Source organism: Paramormyrops kingsleyae, chromosome 19 (assembly GCF_048594095.1).
Source record: "Paramormyrops kingsleyae isolate MSU_618 chromosome 19, PKINGS_0.4, whole genome shotgun sequence".
NCBI lineage: Eukaryota > Metazoa > Chordata > Actinopteri > Osteoglossiformes > Mormyridae > Paramormyrops > Paramormyrops kingsleyae.
The window spans coordinates 12,987,295-13,005,118 of record NC_132815.1 but is presented as its reverse complement, the minus strand read 5'-3'; the positions used below and the strand labels follow the sequence as shown (position 1 = coordinate 13,005,118).

The window sequence follows — 17,824 nt, the reverse complement described above, 5'->3', positions numbered from 1 at the left end:
TAATACTCCACATCTGCTCGAAAACTCTTTAACAGCCGGATTGCATTGCTTGATCGGGCGCCCTACAGATCTGTTTCCACAAAGAAGGTTTGACCCAAGGCCATAAGAAGGCTCATTCAAGGAGAATGAAAGAGATGGTGTAAGTCATGCCAAATAAAATTATGAAACTTCACTGGGTTAGATGTACTACTTGGATTACGAGAAAGATCCTAAACAAGGACATTGTGAAGTCCAGTGTGCTGATTTTTTTAAACACAGTAATGTTTTGTTGCTTTTTTTTTTCAGGCCGAGATTACAGAGGGAATCCGATTAGTTTATCCTATTTTACCAAATTTATCTGACTGATCCTGATTACCAGAAGACGTCCAATTATATCTGTGTCTGTGAAGTATGTTTGTTCTTTCTCACATGGTGGCACTGCAACCTCACACCTCAAGGGTCCTGGGTTTGAATCCTGCCCCCATTCTGCATGCGGGGAGTTACTGCCAGGGGGTGCTGTTTGTCAGCAGGATAACATGCTGTGCTAGAGGTGATGGCTAAGTGATTGGAAGGTTGCTGGTTTAAATCCTGTGATCAGCAGAATGATTTCTCCTGGAGCAAAGCCCTTAACCCCACTAACTCCTGGGACTGACTAGCACTATTCTGACTAGCACTATTCACTATTGTGAATGTTTGTGCATGGACCATCTGTTGGACTGCTATACATGCCTTAGTTTGTGTTGTCTGAGATAGGCTCCGGCCAACCACTTCCTGGATAATGAACAGACGTTTTTTTTTCGATTATAGTTATAAATTGATGTTAAAATACATTTAAATATTCAATTTACATAATAATAGGGAAACGAATCCCAAACACTTTGGGGGCACTTGTATAATAGTATTTAAAAAGTTGACACACCAATTCACCAGAAACTATACTTAAGCACGCATCGTTGTTGCAATTACCATACCGTATACGCAGCTCTAAAGACATTTCCCTAAAAAAACACAAATGTCTCTTTAAGATGTACTGCGCATGTGCAAAAAAATGAGTCGCAAACTGCAGACTGCGCTTAAAGTTTTCTTTGAGTGCAGAGAAGGGTGGACACAGTGCGGAAAGGAGGGTCTGAAGGGCAGAAATGGCTTTTCGGAGAAGGAACAAGAGCTACCCATTCTTCAGTCAAGAATTTCTCATTCAGAATCACGCAGACATCGTCCTTTGCTTGGTGGTGTTCATCCTGCTTGGACTGATGTTTGAGGTGAAATACTCCGTATAGAGTGTTCTATTTGATCAGTGTGGAGGGCTGTCCGGACGCTAACAGGTCCGGCGGAGGTGCAGATGCGCACGGAGATAGGAAGGTGATGAAGATGAAGATGCCCAAATTCCCAGAAGTTATCGGATAGGAAGGAGACACGAGTCACGAGAGATCAGTTCAGTCTGTGACGACAAATGCACGTTTTAAAAAGTGAAACTTATAGCGTACAGCAGAGACCTGCATTATCATTAGCCTGCTATTGGTGTTGTTGTCGTTAATGGGGAGAAAAGTCAAATTTGAACTGAAGCTGTCAACTTTTTTTCTTTATGGCTGGAGTGCGCATAAAATCTATAAGGGTGCTTGTAAAATGTGGCATTTCACTTAAATTTTGCTGACTGGCTGTTTTGGGGGGCAAGTCAGCTCTGACTCATTTTGCTCCTTAAGTGTTTGGCTGCTGTGTGTGATCAGTTAGCTCAATAACGCATAACAGATATTAGGTTTAATAACCCCAAAAAGTTGGAGTTGGATATGATTTGTGATTGTGCTCTGTTCTGCTTTGAGTTTTCCTTTATCGTCCTGGTGTTTCCTCTCTTTCCGCGTTGGTTTTTAATCGTTTTTATTAAAACGTACAGGGTCATTGACGGGAATATTGTTAATGCGGTAGTTACTCCGTTTAATCGCGTTGATTGAGTAACTTAATTGCCGCTGTACTTTTCTGATTGAGCGTCTCGCGATAAAGGAGCGCAGTTAGCCTGCTCGCTGCATTTTTCTGTAAATCCGTTTAGTATATGAATTTAAAGGCGTGCATGAGTTTAGGAATTGTCATAGTCGTGATAAATGTGTTTATTTGATAATGTTTCGGTTGAAGCATAGATTGGTTAGCGTTATGCGCATTACTTTGCGCCACGTCTCAGCCTATTAATTGGATCGGAAAGAAGATTAATCTAGAAATCAGATTCTACAGATAAATAGGTTAATTAATAACCCTGCCACGTGATAATATATGGTGTGTTTTTTTTTAAATACAGAAATGCTTATTAATCTGTGTTTCCTATTACTACTCTGGGAAAAAATCTTTGTGGCGAAATGTATATCCGAGTTCCCTAAATCGTTAAAAAAAAATCTGACTTCAAAAAGCGGTAGAGGTATTGTAATAATCATAGGGTAATTCCGTTTTTATTTTTCAAAGTGGATGTGAACCTGGCAGCTGTCACACATGCAAATCGTTGACTCTTGGTTGTTCTCTGTAGTGTTATTTTTCCAGCCGAAGTTTTGCACTAATATTTAGTCTTGTTGAGGTGCGACTCATGGTTGTGTAAATGCTGAGCGCTAGTGACATCTGCTGCGGGACCTGCGGGTTCAGTGCAGGCGGGTACATGTGGACTGGCTCGCCTGGAATGTGCGCAAGGTTGACTCTGCAGAAAACGTAATTTCACAGATGTGTGTTTCGGTGCAAGTCCATCGTGTCCCGCAAATATTCACAAAGTAGAAGGGGACCCCCCGCGCGCGCGCGCGCGCACACACACACACACGGAGTGTTGTTTTTCTTGCGTACAGTATGAATTACGGTACATCGTATTATATTAATAGCCGTTGCATGTAAAATAATTTTTACAGCTATTCAGAACTGGTTTCAGTGTTTAACATATTTAATAAGCAGCAAGTGATTTATGTATGTAGTATACATGATTTCCTGTTTTTTTTTTTTTCGACTTAATGGCTAATAAAGGGGCATTTCAACCCAAAACTGAAAAAGATATGTCTTACGGGGGGTTGTCTTAGTGCTATCTGTCCATCAAGATTGTTCTGCTGGGAGTTGCCTAGATTTGGAGATATCTGCCGTAAACATGTCGATCTTCTGTCGAATGTAACATGTAACAGAACTGAATGGCATTGTTTCTGTGGTGTTTAAAGCAACAAAAAAATACATTTGAAAAATTCAACAGCAATGTGTCTTACAAGAAACCTAGATGGATGGATAGCACTAAAACCTCTCAAAACATATTCTTTTTAATTTTTGAGGTGAGCTGCCCCTTTAAAACAATAATATAATCAAACTATTTATGACTTTCTGAAAAGACTAGGCTGGTGATGGATCTTTATCTTGATGCCATTCTAAATATTCTTGTATGTCTTCCACTTGTTCATAGTTTGCAGAACAACAGAGCTCTAAAATACCATGTTTCTACTCTTCTTTCAGACAACTTCAAAAACGGCCTTCGTCTTTATACTGCCTCAGTACAACAGCAGTACCTTTACACCAGGTAAACTCCTCTTCGCTTTGGGTGCTGAGAACTCCACCCAAAATCACATACAATTTTTGCCTGGTTGGCCTACACTGTCCACAGTGTTGTGCTTCATTCTGTCACTTTCTGCCTGATGTAGAGGGGGAGGTGTCATTATATCGCTACGGATGGAGGGACTGCACCACCACCTTCTTCTACTTCCTCATTGCTATCATCCTCCATGCGGTGGTTCAGGAGTATATCCTTGATGTGAGTACCTGGCCCCTTGGAATTATGGGTAGCATATATGTTTTGCTACAGTGAGTGGCTTAAATTTGGAGTGAACTGTTCAGCCTTTTTGAAGGTTGTTGTGTTATCAAACATCCCAAAGTGTGAATGATTTTGCTCAGGAAGTGCTGCTTCACTTTGTTTTTTCTAATTCGACTGACCACATCCTTTGCATTCTTCACCCATCAGAGAGCAAACCGGCGTCTCCGTCTGTCAAAGAGTAAGAACACAAAGTTTAATGAGTCAGGCCAGCTGTGTGTATTTCACCTGCTGTCCTCCGCGTGGACGTTCTACATCCTGATCACGGTGAGCTTGGCCATCTCAGCAGGGCACAGGTTCAAATGGTCACGTGTCACTTTTACTGAGGGTTACAATCTCTTATTCTTTCTGCATTCAGGAAGGATATCTTCTAAATATCAGCAGTCTGTGGGAGAACTACCCTCATGTTTACCTCAGGTAAGCACCTGGAAACTGGGTATGAGCCTATAGGTTAATAATAATTTAATAATTAGTGTTGACATGACAAAGGATGATGGGAAGAGCGTTGAAATGTGGTTCCTGTAAAACGTGGTGAGGTACCCCAGACAGGCTTGTTCTGCCTTCTGAGGAGCTGTTGGATGTGAGATATCTTTACTGTCTCTGTATAAGTACAGTGAGATGACGGTTGAAGCGTCAATAAAAACTATGCAAGCTAAAAAAAAAATTAAGAAAAAATAAATAGCATATAGCAATGTATAAATGCAAATACATAGGATAAAAGTATCAGAGGAATATTGCACATTAGATTAATTATTGCACCTGAGAAAGGTAACGATTGAGAGTTGTAAGCATTACTGCAGGGTAATGATCATTGTCAACAGTATTGCACGGTATATTGGATTATATGAAGCACAGCTGTGGTTCTGAGATGAATGTGATTGCAGCATTGTCATACAGTCGACATGGGTGATTGGCTAGAAGGCAGAACAGTTAAGCTGCATATTCTGCGTGTGTAGTATGGATAAGTATGAGCTCAGTTCAGTGTGGTGCTGTTTTGAGAGGGGAGAGTAGGCTAAGAATGTTTAGCAGCGTGACAGCTGTTCTCCAGTCTTGCCGTGTGAGCATACGGGGCCCTGTAACCCCTCTGACAGCAGAAGTCTGAAAAGGTGTTCAGAAGGAGAATTCAGATTTTGATGAGGTCATAATGACTTTACTGTGGAATCAAAGGATAATCATACAAGCGTTGAGGACTCTGCTGGTAAGGACACTCTGCCCACAGGTTCCAGGTGAAGTTTTACTACTTGTCCCAGCTGGCGTTCTGGCTCCACGCCTTGCCTGAGCTCTACTTTCAGAAGATCCGGAAGGTACATGAGATCGCATGCTCCACATGCCGATTTTGGCCATTAAAAACATAATGAGAATTACAATTATACGTAGAAGTTGCTACATCACACATTTTGCATGAAAGTTACTGACGGTTTAAGCTCCAAAAGTAAAGGATGACCGTTGTCTCCTTGATTGTAAACCTACCACCTTTGGGTTACAACTATAGTTAAAATGACAGGTTTTCATAAGGCTGTATTTCTGTTCTTTGAGGGGGGGGTGTGTTCCACTGTGCCCTCTTTCTATTTTTCTGTATGTGTCTGAAAAGTGTAATACGACACTAGAAAACTTCCCTTTTGTGGACACAAATGAACCGGGTGTGTTCCTGAATTTTATGCCACAAGGAACTGAATCATCATTTTGATGTAGAACGAGCAAAGCCTCATCCAGCTGTCTGTTTACATTTATGGAGACTTCTGTTCCATGTGAAAGATTAGGAAATTTATATGTTAAATATGGGGAGTCATTATGTCGCTTAATGGAAGAAACTGATGTGTCCTTAAATGTGTAGGACTATAGGTATCATTCAAGCATGACACTACTGCCTGTTTTTCTTACTGAATGTATGTTAAGTCTCTATGCCAGTATTTCCCAAACCAGTCCACAGGGCACACTGGACGGATCCACATTTTTGTTCCATCCCAGCTCCCAGCACACCTATATGGTATTTCGAGCTCCTGATTGCTTGGGTCAGGTGTTCTGAGAACTGGGATGAAACAAAAATATGGGTCTGTCCAGAGTTAGAAGGAATGAAGATCGGAAATTTAGCAATGATTTTATCCTCCGAAGGAGGATGTCCCTCGACGGCTACAGTACATCTCGCTGTACCTGCTGCACATCCTGATGGCGTATCTACTCAAGTAAGCCCTCAGTTTGCCCTGCCGCCCTCAGAATGTGGCTCTGGCATTGCAGCGCCACCTGCTGACGCTCCGTCTCCCCCACAGCCTGACCCGCGTGGGGCTGCTGCTGATGTTTCTGCAGCACCTGTCAGAGATGGGCTTCCACGCCTCCCGCCTCCTCTACCTCACTGATGAGAGCCACCACAGACTGTGAGTATAGCTGCGTCCCTCCTGTCTTCAGTACTGATTCCAGCCAGTTGGTTAACTAGGGGAAGTCGGTAGCTTAGCGGTTAAGGACTCGTAACTCAAAAGTCATTGACTCCAGTCCTGCGAAGCTTCATACATTGTGCTCTTGAAAAATGCCAAGCTGTATACTTGGGTAGAAGTTGCTCTTGATAAGATCCATATGTATCTTGCAGGATCGACACTCCAGCCACCGGGAAAAAACTCACACTGTTCCTTTTCAGACTCGTGTGGTGCTGGGGTCTCACCCCTCACATGGCTGCACTCAGGTTCTCATCCCAGAGGTGGTTTGTCGTGTGGTGGATGTGGCAAGGCGCTGTAATCAGTGCATGCTCCTTACTGTACCTCATATGTATCTCAGTGAGGTTGAAATCTGTGCCTGTTTCTGTACCAGTTATGGGTTCAAATCCTATACCTAGTACAGTAAGCCTGTCACTACTGGGCCCTTGTAGTTGGGTCATTGCCCCAACTACTCCAGGGATGTTGGATTATCCTGCTTTGTGATCCTGAGCTTTCCTGACTAGTATGCTTGAGCACTTTCAACAGAAGTTAAAGAAATAATTACAAATGCAATGTAGACATCTGCTGTGTGACTAAATGTAAGTGTGATTGTTTGTGTCCAATCAGGTGCGATCTTGTAAGATGTATTTTACACATTCGACTGTCCAGGTTTTGATGTTGTTTTCATAGCTTGTCAGAATCCTGCTTGAGGAACGTTTTGCCTTCTTCTTTGCAGGTTTGACATGTGGGCAGTGGGCTTCGTCTTCACCCGCATGGTGACCCTCACCCTGCTCTTCTTGGTGCTGGGTTTTGGGCTGGCGCGGGTGGAGAACCAGAGTCTGGACTGGGAGGCCGGGAACTTCAACACAGTACTGGTTAGGTGAGAGACAGGGCTGCGCGCACGCATGCGCAGACGCGCGTGGGGGGGGGGGGGGGCACACAGACCGCTGAGCCCTGCTCTCCATCGCGCCCTGCAGGCTGACGGCGCTGTCGATAGTGTGCCTGACGCAGATCTGGCAGCTATGGAAGTTCATCCGCTTCCAGCTGCGGCGACGAAGGCAGGAGCAGGCGGCACGCAAGCGGCCCGCAGGCCAGCAGCCGCCTCGGGTGGCCAGGAAGGACGCCGGTGAGTCCTGCATCTCCAAGGTCCCGCCAGTCGCTGTAATGTGGCACCAGCGATGAGCTCCTGTAGCTCACTGGTGGCTAACAACCTGTCATTTATTCTCGCAGGTGGGCAGTACAATAATGGTGCGGTCAAGGCAGAGAACGGAGCCTCTCCACGACCCAAGAAGATCAAGGTCCTCTAACCGAGCACCTGGGCTCCACCACTGCCTACAGAACCGCCAACAGAACAGGAAAATGGCTAATGGTCATCGTGCTCTTGCCCGGAGGGCTTGAGTGTGGTTGCTGAGACCCTGGGGACAGAGGTGTCCCGTTCAGGAACAGCACGTGGGAATTCCTGAGCCCTGAAGGACATTCTCACTCATGTTGGTACTCCTTAATTGCTGGCTGTCCTCTCAGCTTCCAGTCCAGTCTTGTTTACACCCTGATCGTCCCTCTAGAAAATACACTATTTTTTGACATGTCGTCTCTAATTAGCACCAAACACTTTCACCTCATTTTGCCTTGTCTCTATCTTAGCCTAAAACTGGAAAATCAGCCTTGGTTTTGGGTCATAGGATAAAGTTTTGGTCCCCAGCTTCTCTCTGGGGGGTGGGGGTGGCAGTTTGAGTAGCTGGGTGTGGAGGCCTCAGTCCTGCCATCAATCAGGGCAAAGAACCATCTGAGGTCATTTTAGGGTCACCTGGGTCATTCCAGTCTCCTGCTGAGAGTCTCCATCCGTCTCTGCAGCACTAGTCTGCTCTGTGTCTCTGACCCTATATTACTTTCATCTGCAGGAAAGCTCAATGTGAAGATAACATCACATGCTTTTTGCTCTCTAAAGGGTGATAAGTTTAAGGATTGCACGTGCATGAGGCCTGTCACCCAGAGTACAGACTGCTCTTTCTTTGAGTTTCACTGAATGCAGACTGAACAGTTCCAGCAAACCCCGACATTAGACTGTAGCCGTATTTAACTGCTTGTATGGAAGGACAATTGCGATTTTGATGAGGTCATAATGGCTTTACTGTGGAATAAAAGGGCACAAAAGCAAATGTCTGTCAGTAATGCGAAATAACCATGAAGTCTGGGTGTCAGCGAAGTTCTGCTTTGCTAGTGTGAGTCAGGGCAGCTCCTCTTGCAGGCAACTCTATAAATAAAGACAGATGAATGTTTTTTCACACAACACCCTTTTTTCGAAGTTAGCTGTTGGTGGCAAACTGAGAAGACACTCTGGGTAGGATTAAGCTGCCCCACCCTTGGTTCTATTAAGGTGTGAAATGAGACACGGCTGTATTAGCTGTTTATATGAGTACAGGTGCATTGGGATGTTTTTTTCTTCCTCACATATTCCATCTTGCTCTCCTCTGAGTCAGATACACACATGCAGGTGAGCGCAAAGCTTGAGGTCCAAGTGCAGCCATTTATCTGGCGCCCCCTGGAGATTTCTTTAGTTATTTGTTTGTTCCCCAGCAGAACAGATGGCGTGCATGTGATCCCGTCTGTCTTCCCTGCTCTCCGCCCTGTGAGCATTTCCTTAGATCACAGGAAGAAAAATTGACAGACACAACTGTAGCCTTTTTACTGTTTATTTTTCAATAACACTGCAAAGGGACAGAAGTATCTTCTGAAGCCATCGAGCTTCATCAGGAAAGGTGACGAGATGTGATGTTTCTTCCGGTGGTTTATGACGCACATGCATCGGTCACCCCTGCATCCTTTACATCCAGCATACGGCTTCGCTCTTGCTTGACCTTCAGTAACAGGCCAGCTTTATTTAAACACGGATTTCGTTCGATCCTTGTTGAATTATGAAATTCGGTAATGCAGTAGTATTCCTTGTAGTGTCCACTAGATGGCAGCCCTGAACCACAAACAGCCCATTTCCTAGCCTTTGCAAAGCAACGTCACTGTTTAAAAGGGAAATTTTGTGGCCTTTAGGACCTTTATAAAAGATGCTGAAAATCACGAAAAACACTGACGTGGGTGACGATGCATCCTCATGGGTTTTCAGTGTCTTGGGCTATCTCTGCAAACAAGGGATTCAGTCCGTAACATCTTTGATGTGTGACAGTCTATTACATCTCCTAAGAGGGGGCGCTGTCATGCTGACCTACCAGTGCTCTGGGCCTCTTCAGGAAGCAGGCCCAGGTGCTGACGCAGGGAGGAGAGTGTCTGGGAGGGGATCTGCTCCGAGATGGTCTCCAGGTACTTCAGCACGTAGTGGTCTGCATCAGTCAGGACGAAGCGGTGTCTGAACACTGAGGGTGGAGAACCAAGCAGAGGTTGAGATGGAAAAGGGGACAATCAGGGTTTCAGAAGGTATAACAGGATGTAGATGCATCATAAGATGTGACAGAGGGTGAGGGTGAAAGTGTAATGTGAGGTCTGGCAGAAAAGTCTAAAGTGTAGAAAGTTCACATGTATAGACTTTTCCAGTTTGTAGTGAAGGAAAAGCAGCTGATAAAAGTGCTGAATGGTATCACAAATAGTAAATCGGGAACAGTATTTAAACCAGGCATTTTTGTAATAAAATGCATATCACACCTATATAAACAGGTCTTGGGTCTGCAAATACTTAGTGCAAAACTAGTAAACACTCAACCAATCCACAAAGCCAAACCACAGATGCTTCATTTAAAATACACTATCACATCAGATTAGTGCGAAAATTGGCGTAAATTGCAGAGTGCACTGCGTACTTGATCATAGCGTTAATTTAAACCTATGCTTGATATAGCTGGCATGGTAAAAATTGGGTTGGGGTGCAAAAAATGTTGAGAACCACTGGTGTAGGGATATGAAATGTGTTGGAAGCACTGTGCAGTAGTTAGGGGGCTGCATATCCCCCCCTTGATTACAATGGCAGAGAAAAGGAAGTCATTGCAAACGACTGACCCTCCACAGTGGCTCCAATGGCGAAGTCTGCCGGGCTGTAATATTGCGGATTGTCCACCGTACTGCCCGGTTTGGGAATGCGCGTCTTCTCCAGAAACTTCCCACTGATGATCCCAGAGTTGCGTGCCGACGTCTCGAAGATGCTTATCATGTCGTCGGCGAGGAAGTAAGAAATAATGAAGCGACGGCCCTGGTCCAAGGGATTGTGGGAATCCTGTGACACAGCAGGAGTCTCATTCAGCTCCTTCCCAGCAAGCTGCGTCACCCACACCTGATGTGTCACTCAGTGAAAGTCGGGCTTCTGCGGGAGCAGATTAAACTGCGCCTCTCCTGGCAGCGTCAGAATCAGCAGTAACTCTAAACAGCTATAATATTCTGCAACTGAGGAATCCAGTAAAATGACTCAGGCCTGACATTTATTTCCTATTCATTTAACTAGTGGCTTACCCCCTTGAGTAGAAATTATTATCGAGTCAATCAAAACATACAGGAACACCAGTGCATTCCCAGACATCTTAAAATACCTAAATAAAATGTTTTTTCAACATTGATTCCTTAAGAGATATTCTTATTGTTACTCGGTTACTGTAACACAGTAGTGTAACACTGAAGCCTACAGGCTTAATTGAAGATGACAATGACCTTCCAGTAAGCCCTAATCGAACTGAACAGCTCTGAGCCTGCCTTTGTTTTCAGTTAACTGGTGATTATAGCAATTATTATTAATGGTGCGAGAAATGAGGCTTTGGAATCTACAGTTGGTGGGATTATAGTGTGCTGCAAATCGCCTGATTTATGCTGACGGGGCCCAAAAATTTATCCAATGAGAAGTAAACAGTAGATGACTGACAGCCAAAGATAACCCCACCCACTACGGACCTCATGCGGGCTTGGTTTGCTTTCAGGCACAGAGTTCGGTACTCCTCACCATCCTGGCTGCGTAGCGCAGCACTTTGCCATCGTTTCCCAGCAACTTCAGGAGGTCCTTTTTGGGTGGCTCAGGCACGAGGGACAGGCAGTTCTGTAAGGAATCTTCCAGGCTCCCGAAGCCGTTGTAAGGAGGAAGCTCCTGCGGGTGTCAGGGGTGGGAAGGTCTAACTACTGGGCTCAACACACAAGGGTTAAGGTTTCCCTGCCGTAAAACTTTACGTCAAGCCAACATAAAAATGGCCATAAACAGTCCCTAATATATTGGGCTCTGTCTAACAGCACCACCCTTAAACATCATTCATCACCTCCCCTATACCTCCCCCCCCCCCGCCGACCAAACCTCCACAATTCATGACTGTTCATTTTTACCATATGCATTCCCGTATCTTTACCATAAATTACTCTGATTTCCTCCTGGTGCTCGTCCGTCACTGACAGGAATTTCCACAGTTATATTGACATTAGACCATTAGATAGTTATGTTCTCTTTTTGATGACTCAACTATGTATTTAATAAAGAAATTCAAGTAACACCAGCAGCTTTTTGTACTTTATTGGGCTATTAGTGTCCATTAGCGATGTGCTTAAATCAGGGGTGATTCTGGGATTGAACTTTTAGGGGGGCTTAGCCACCTTAAGAAATAAGGAAACTTTGGGCTGCAAATTAAGTAAAACTGAGAATGTCTGCTAGTTATTTAAAAAACAGTAATAAGCCTTGGGGTAACTTGTGGGATGTGACTGTGGGGGGGGGGCTTGGGGTAATGGGATTTCATTATGGGGGAGGGGCTTTGGGTAACATGGGGGATGTGGTGGGGGGTGGGGCTTGGGGTAACATGGGGGATGTGGGGGGAGGGGCTAGGGGTAACATGAGGGATGTGGTGGTGGGGGAGGGGCTTGGGGAAACATGGGGGATGTGGTGGTGGGGGGAGGGGCTTGGGGAAACATGGGGGATGTGGTGGTGGGGGGAGGGGCTTAAGGTAACATGGGGGTGTGGTGGTGGGGGGAGGGGCTTGGGGAAACATGGGGGATGTGGTGGTGGGGGGAAGGGCTTAAGGTAACATGGGTGATGTGGTGGTGGGGGGAGGGGCTTGGGGAAACATGGGGGATGTGGTGGTGGGGGGAGGGGCTTGGGGAAACATGGGGGATGTGGTGATGGGGGGTGGTTGGTTGGTCTCCCTGTGTGGACCCCTGACTCCAGCCCTGCTGACACCCTCAACAAACAGTACCCATGTGAAGGCAGTACTGACAGTGTGCTCTGACTGAAGCGACCCTCTCAGGGTCAAACCTGCCTTCTTAATGGGTGTTTCCGGTTTCTGGTCCACCGTGACGGGCTGGAGCTCCACATCAGCTAAGTGTTGCTTGTAGTAGCCGCGGGTGAAGTCGTCGCAGTCGTAGAGCAGGAAGCGGCGCCCCAGAAGGCAGAGCGTGTCGCCCACCCTGAAGTCTCTTGGGGAGCAGTACTCCTGCACCTCCACAGGGGACACTTCCAGGACACAGCTGGGGAAGGAGCCTGCAAGGTGAACCGGGTCATGTGGCCATGGGGTGGGGGGTGACACCGGAACTGTACTCAATGGCACACCAATGCAATATATCCTATAATATGTCAGCATAGTTCATCCATCTTGTCTGTCTTATTAAAAGGCAGACTGATGTAATATAAAGAATCGACTATCTATAATTTCAAAAGTATGCATTCCCCTTCTGTCATTCTCTTCTGTCATATTTCTAAAGATGTTTTTAGGTAGAAAGATCAGTGAGTTGGGATTTCACAGTAACCACAGACTGTTTTTGACGAGGAGCCACCCCTTTCACTATCAGCTGGGAAAACAGGCCTATTCTGTACATATGAAACCCTCATCCTCACCGGATGGTGATTTTATCGTCTTGGGAAGCCTCTGTCTCCTCAGCAGGACCGGAAAGGGGTCGCGGCCACTGTTGGGCTTGTGGACCTCTCGGATCTCCACCGAGTCATCTCCCAGATAGTACTGGATGATGACGGGCCGTACCTCGCCATACGGGGAGTCCTTCTCGTCCCACAGAGCAAAGAAGCGAAGCACCTTGGGAAGTGAGAGAAGGGGTCAGAGGTCACCATAACAGGGCATAGATGTGTCACATGATAGCTATGGCATTCTTTTCTCAAAGACACACAGACATCTGGAGTAAAGATCTTAGATCTCAAGTCGTGTATGATCACAGCAGTTGATAAACTATGTTCTTTGCTGTTAAAGAGTCCTAATCTTGTACCGACGAAAGAAAAGCAGACTGTTTTGGTTGTTTAACCACACATCAGGTATGTGGTTGACTTCCATGGATGGAGATGCATTACCATCTATCTGTAACATCAGCCAGGAGGAACGTCATGACGCAGTGAGAAGATGATCACCCCCAATGTGAGCCAGTTATCAGGTACTTATCAGGAATTTAATTTTGATGCTATAAATCGCAGGATACGAAGCTGCCTATTACTCACGGGGTGTAAAATGTCTCTGTAGATCTCATTAAAAACATAGCACCCCTCTTGAGGTAAGCAGGTTTAACATCTTGCCTCGTTAACAGGCTGGCTGGATAATGTTAGCTAATAATGGATGGTAATTGCTCTTAATGTGTTTGAAGACGGCAGTCCGCCTCGGGAATCTTTCGGGAGGGTTGGGGTCACCTTACGGTCCATGGTGAGAAACTGTCTGAGGCGGTCAAAGTCAGAGGGGGTGACGTGGGCCTGGGGGTGTGGGCGGCGGCTCTGGGTGTATGGGTCCGCGGGCATCGCCTCTGCTTCATTCAGCAGCACCCCCTGGCTCTCCAGAAACTCCTGTTCAAACAGTGACCTCATTACAGGAAAGGCCATGTCTATGTCTATATCTATTGCATCTTTGGGTCAAAGCTATGAAGAATGAAACCCTTCAGTGTCAAAATACAGTGGTACCTTGGTTCTCGAATTCACTAGAACTCAAATTTCTTGAAAGTCGAACAAACCAGTTTGACCTAGAACTCGATCTGAATATCAGAAGTCCAACCGTGAACGCTGACCTAATATAAATTGTACATTTAGGTGTAATTTTGGGGGGCCGGGAACCAATTAATTGGTTTTACATTATTTCTTATGGGAAAAACTCGATCAAAACTTGAACTTTATAGGATTCGACTCGGAGTCCGGAACAGATTAAGTTATTAAGTTCGAGAACCGAGGTACCACTGTATTTATGTTCTGGACTATGCTGCATGAACAATATTACGCAAAAATCAAATGGTCCATCAAATGTGTGTGTATATATATATAATTAATTAATTACTATGATAGATCCTGTAAAGTCATCTCTAGGGCTGGACCATATATTGTTCCGGCATCATCATTGTGATGTCGCACATCAATCACATCACATTTGTCAGCACTGCTTTGTGTCTGTACTTTACAGCAACACCACCACTTTATTTGACACACTCCTTTGGTAGACAATAACAAGTTTTATTTGCCTATAGTTTAGTCAGGATAATCTCCTTTTTTGTTTTATAAATATTGCAGTATTACTTCACATATTGTGAAGTGACATTGCAATGTCATATCGTACAGCTCTAGTAATTTCTAGGGTGCCGTGTGGATTAGTAGGTTACGGTTCTGTATCCATGTCCATTGTTGGTTCAGATCGCATTTGATTGGCAGAGTAATCAGGGCTGCTGGATGCTGGGTGACTCTGCTCCGGAAGCTCAGCTTACTCTGCCTGGATGTCACTTTGTACAGAAGCACCTGCTACATAAGTGTAGCACGAAAATCAGATGAAGCTGCACAGGGTTGCGAACCCTATGTCTGGGTGCGAGTGCGGAGCACGTGGCCCCCATTTACCTGGGTGTGGGCGTCACAGCTTGCGAGGCGGTAGGTGGTTCCGTACACACACAGGTCCATGCCCAAGTTTAGGTCCTTCCAGTGGTAGTATCCATCCATGCTGCTCTTGGGCAGTCTCTCCCTTCTGACCAGCTTTCCCTGCGGCATTCCTGAGTTCTCCACCTCCGGTTCCGTAATGCACATGGTGTCATCCAGAAGGTAGTAGTACACGACCACGGGCCGCACCCGGTACTCCTCCAAAGGAGACAGCTGGATGTCCTGCCTAAAGTACCCATAAAAGCGTAGCACCTATGAAAAATGGTGCATTAAGAACAGAACACAGAAGAGGGGTGAAAAAAGGGGACAGAGATACCCATAGGGTTGCCACCTCAGTCCCATAAAATCCTGGATGCCCAGTCATTGACCAAAAATATTGCACATAGCGACACCTTTCCAAAGGTTGGTTTAGGTCTGTTTGATAAGAACATTGATAGGGACATTCTGTGTCCTGGAATGAAATTCATTTTTTTCCCGGACAAATGACGTGGTCCTGGAAAATCCTGGATGGGTGGCAACCCTAGACAGCCATAGGCTATGTGGGCTTTTATTCAAAGGCCACTGTTGGTACAATGGTCACATTTAAAAATCATGTCATTAACTGGTAGGAAATCCACCTCATTAAGTCAGACTCAGAGGCTGTGTTCAGGTTCAGATAAGTTAGACTTGGCAGTCATGTGAAAGACATTATAATGTGAAGGAAAAACTGTACATTTAGAAATAGAAAGGAGATTTTTCCAGGTACATAACTCTTTAAAAATATTCAGTCTTTGGTACAGCCTTTCAGTCTTTATTTTATATGTTTTAGTAAAATCCGGTTAAAAATACCATTTAATGAGTTCACAGTTTGAGCTTGTCTGTAATACCTGGTGGAAAATAGCAGTAGTGTTAAATGTTGTATATGTTCAATACAGATAAAAATTCAAGGCAAACAGATAAGTTTAATTGCATTTCTTCAACACATTTAAGATTTAACCAGTGCTGTTACAGCTGTGTTCTTAACAAAACAAGGCCCATTTCCAACAGTAAGCAGCTTCCCTTAAACCTCGATAATTACATTTCCTCGGAGTGACCTGGACATCTACTGCAGAGATTTTGGAACAAGCTGCACACAGAGACAGCAACGGGAACTGAAACAGTCCAGCCGCAGACTGACTGTGTTTATGTTGTACAAAGCCTGTTTAGATGAGCTCGGAAGGCTCCGAAAGGTCTGGCACCAAAACATTTCCCAAATAAGTTAAAGCATTTTAAGTATAATGGCTAGTACATGATCGTGATGTATAGGGACCAATGGGCGGAACTGCTTCTATGCATTATTGCTTCGTTATTCCCCGTCTATTCTGTTTTAAAAAAAAAAATCAGTAACACTTTACTTGACGGAGCACAAATACTTAGTAATAAGTCATACTACTTTAGTAAAAACCATGAAGAAATTTAGTTACTTGAGATAAAAGATGAGTCATCATTCATTAATGACGAACAAACATAAGATCAGTATTTAACATGTGTTATTCATGATTTGTTCTTTCGGTAGATCACAAAGGTTTACAATATTAAAAGATACCGTAACGAGTTTATTAACTGCTTGGAATAAAACATGCGTCACGATTCATTAATGATGAATTAACATGAGATCAGTATGTAACTAAGACTTAGTTTGTAGTTAATAAATACATAGGCCTAACTAATAGTATAATACTATATTATAGGTGCCCAGTCAAGTAAAGCATTACCAAAAAAAATTAGTGTGCGCAGTTCCTCCTAGTCTGTAGTAGGCCTAATTGTTTATTTATACTGTCTGACAATTAAATTTGTTTTTAATACCGTTTTCATAATCATAATGACGCTCATTGCATAACACTGCGGTGAAATTTTCGACACCGATACCTTTTTATCCAGTGTCACGTGAGCTGGAATAAAAGCCGCAACTGGCTCCGGACTGGGCCGATCGTAGGTTAGTGCTGGAACCGGGCTATGGAGGTGGGTGATTGCGCTCTGGGTCAGGGGGTCGGTCTGGAGGGGCTCTTTACCGATCCCAACCGTCGGCCACAGGGGTAAAGCATAGCCGTTCTTGAAAGACAGAGTCTGTGGTCTGTGGAAGGCTGATTTCTGTAGCGAATCACAAAATATCCAGTTTCAGTTGTGTACATAGGTTGGAAAAGTAGCCAGTTAAACTGCTCGTTAGTTTCTTAGCTTTATTCATTATTGCTGGGTGTCTTGGGGGTACAGATACACAACACACACAGCACTAGTCACTATAATAAACTTGAATTAAACGCCACTTTATTCACTTCGATAACTTAAGTAAACTATATTAGTTACTTTGAAACGTTAAATTAATGAATAAAACAAATAAACTGACTAATAAAACGAGATTTGGACGAAAGGATTGTAAAACAAATAGACTTACACTAACATCGCGGAAAGAGTTCCCAGGTAAAAAGGGGAGTCCGTAGGATGAACGACCAGCCATGTGATTTAATACTCAGTCAGGTGTAAACGGCAGCCCAAGCTCCTAAAATACTGAACAGTAACCTACTTGTGGCTTGTCTCAGAGGGTTACAGTGTCATCCCAATTCCCCCTTCATTAAGTTGTGTGGGGTGTCCAGGGAAGCAGGGAGATAACGTAGTTGCCATGGTGAATATAAACAAATGACGTACGGCCATGGGCATGCCGCCTCTCCAGCGCAAAATGCGCGATTTAATACGCAGCCCTCAACTGGGAGATGCAGGTCTTCAAGTACACGAAATCTGGATGAATGAAAAACTTAACTACATAAGGAAGCGATTATGATTCTTTTATTGATTCAGATGAGGGCTTTGAATACCATC

The 17,824-nt window shown here is 44.6% G+C and overlaps 2 protein-coding genes across 3 annotated transcripts; one reads left to right on the top strand and one right to left on the bottom strand.

Annotated features, from left to right (window-relative positions):
- The first annotated feature begins 1,034 nt into the window (after positions 1–1,034).
- Positions 1,035–8,348, top strand: LOC111841300 (translocating chain-associated membrane protein 2-like). Of its 2 annotated transcripts, none has more exons than XM_072702878.1 (11): positions 1,035–1,238; positions 3,436–3,499; positions 3,621–3,730; positions 3,938–4,054; positions 4,146–4,204; positions 5,007–5,091; positions 5,900–5,970; positions 6,055–6,159; positions 6,929–7,072; positions 7,170–7,318; positions 7,423–8,348. In XM_072702878.1, the coding sequence occupies exons 1-11, from the start codon at positions 1,119–1,121 to the stop codon at positions 7,497–7,499; spliced, it is 1,101 nt and encodes a 366-aa protein (XP_072558979.1). In that variant the 5' UTR covers positions 1,035–1,118; the 3' UTR covers positions 7,500–8,348. The 2 variants fall into 2 exon arrangements, with proteins under 2 accessions (XP_072558979.1, XP_072558980.1); XM_072702879.1 differs by lacking the exon at positions 1,035–1,238 and adding an exon at positions 1,953–2,241.
- Positions 8,349–8,868: 520 nt separating this feature from the next.
- Positions 8,869–17,613, bottom strand: efhc1 (EF-hand domain (C-terminal) containing 1). The gene is made up of 10 exons (XM_072702877.1): positions 17,403–17,613; positions 16,880–17,101; positions 14,957–15,244; positions 13,778–13,927; positions 12,986–13,178; positions 12,411–12,631; positions 11,120–11,260; positions 10,192–10,405; positions 9,411–9,554; positions 8,869–9,322 (listed from the first exon to the last, which is right to left on the bottom strand). Exons 1-10 carry the CDS (start codon positions 17,463–17,465, stop codon positions 9,294–9,296), a joined length of 1,665 nt encoding a protein of 554 aa, XP_072558978.1. The 5' UTR covers positions 17,466–17,613; the 3' UTR covers positions 8,869–9,293.
- Between the last annotated feature and the right edge of the window lie 211 nt (positions 17,614–17,824).

Coding starts and splice junctions, on each gene's coding strand:
- LOC111841300 (XM_072702878.1), top strand. CDS start 1,119: ATGGCTTTTCGGAGAAGGAACAAGAGCTACCCATTCTTCAGTCAAGAA. Junction 3,500..3,620: donor CAGCAGTACCTTTACACCAG/GTAAACTCCTCT, acceptor TGCCTGATGTAG/AGGGGGAGGTGTCATTATAT. Junction 7,319..7,422: donor GGTGGCCAGGAAGGACGCCG/GTGAGTCCTGCA, acceptor TTATTCTCGCAG/GTGGGCAGTACAATAATGGT.
- efhc1 (XM_072702877.1), bottom strand. CDS start 17,465: ATGGCTGGTCGTTCATCCTACGGACTCCCCTTTTTACCTGGGAACTCT. Junction 13,928..14,956: donor GCTGTGACGCCCACACCCAG/GTAAATGGGGGC, acceptor CTGTTTGAACAG/GAGTTTCTGGAGAGCCAGGG. Junction 10,406..11,119: donor TGCGCTACGCAGCCAGGATG/GTGAGGAGTACC, acceptor GCTGTGTCACAG/GATTCCCACAATCCCTTGGA.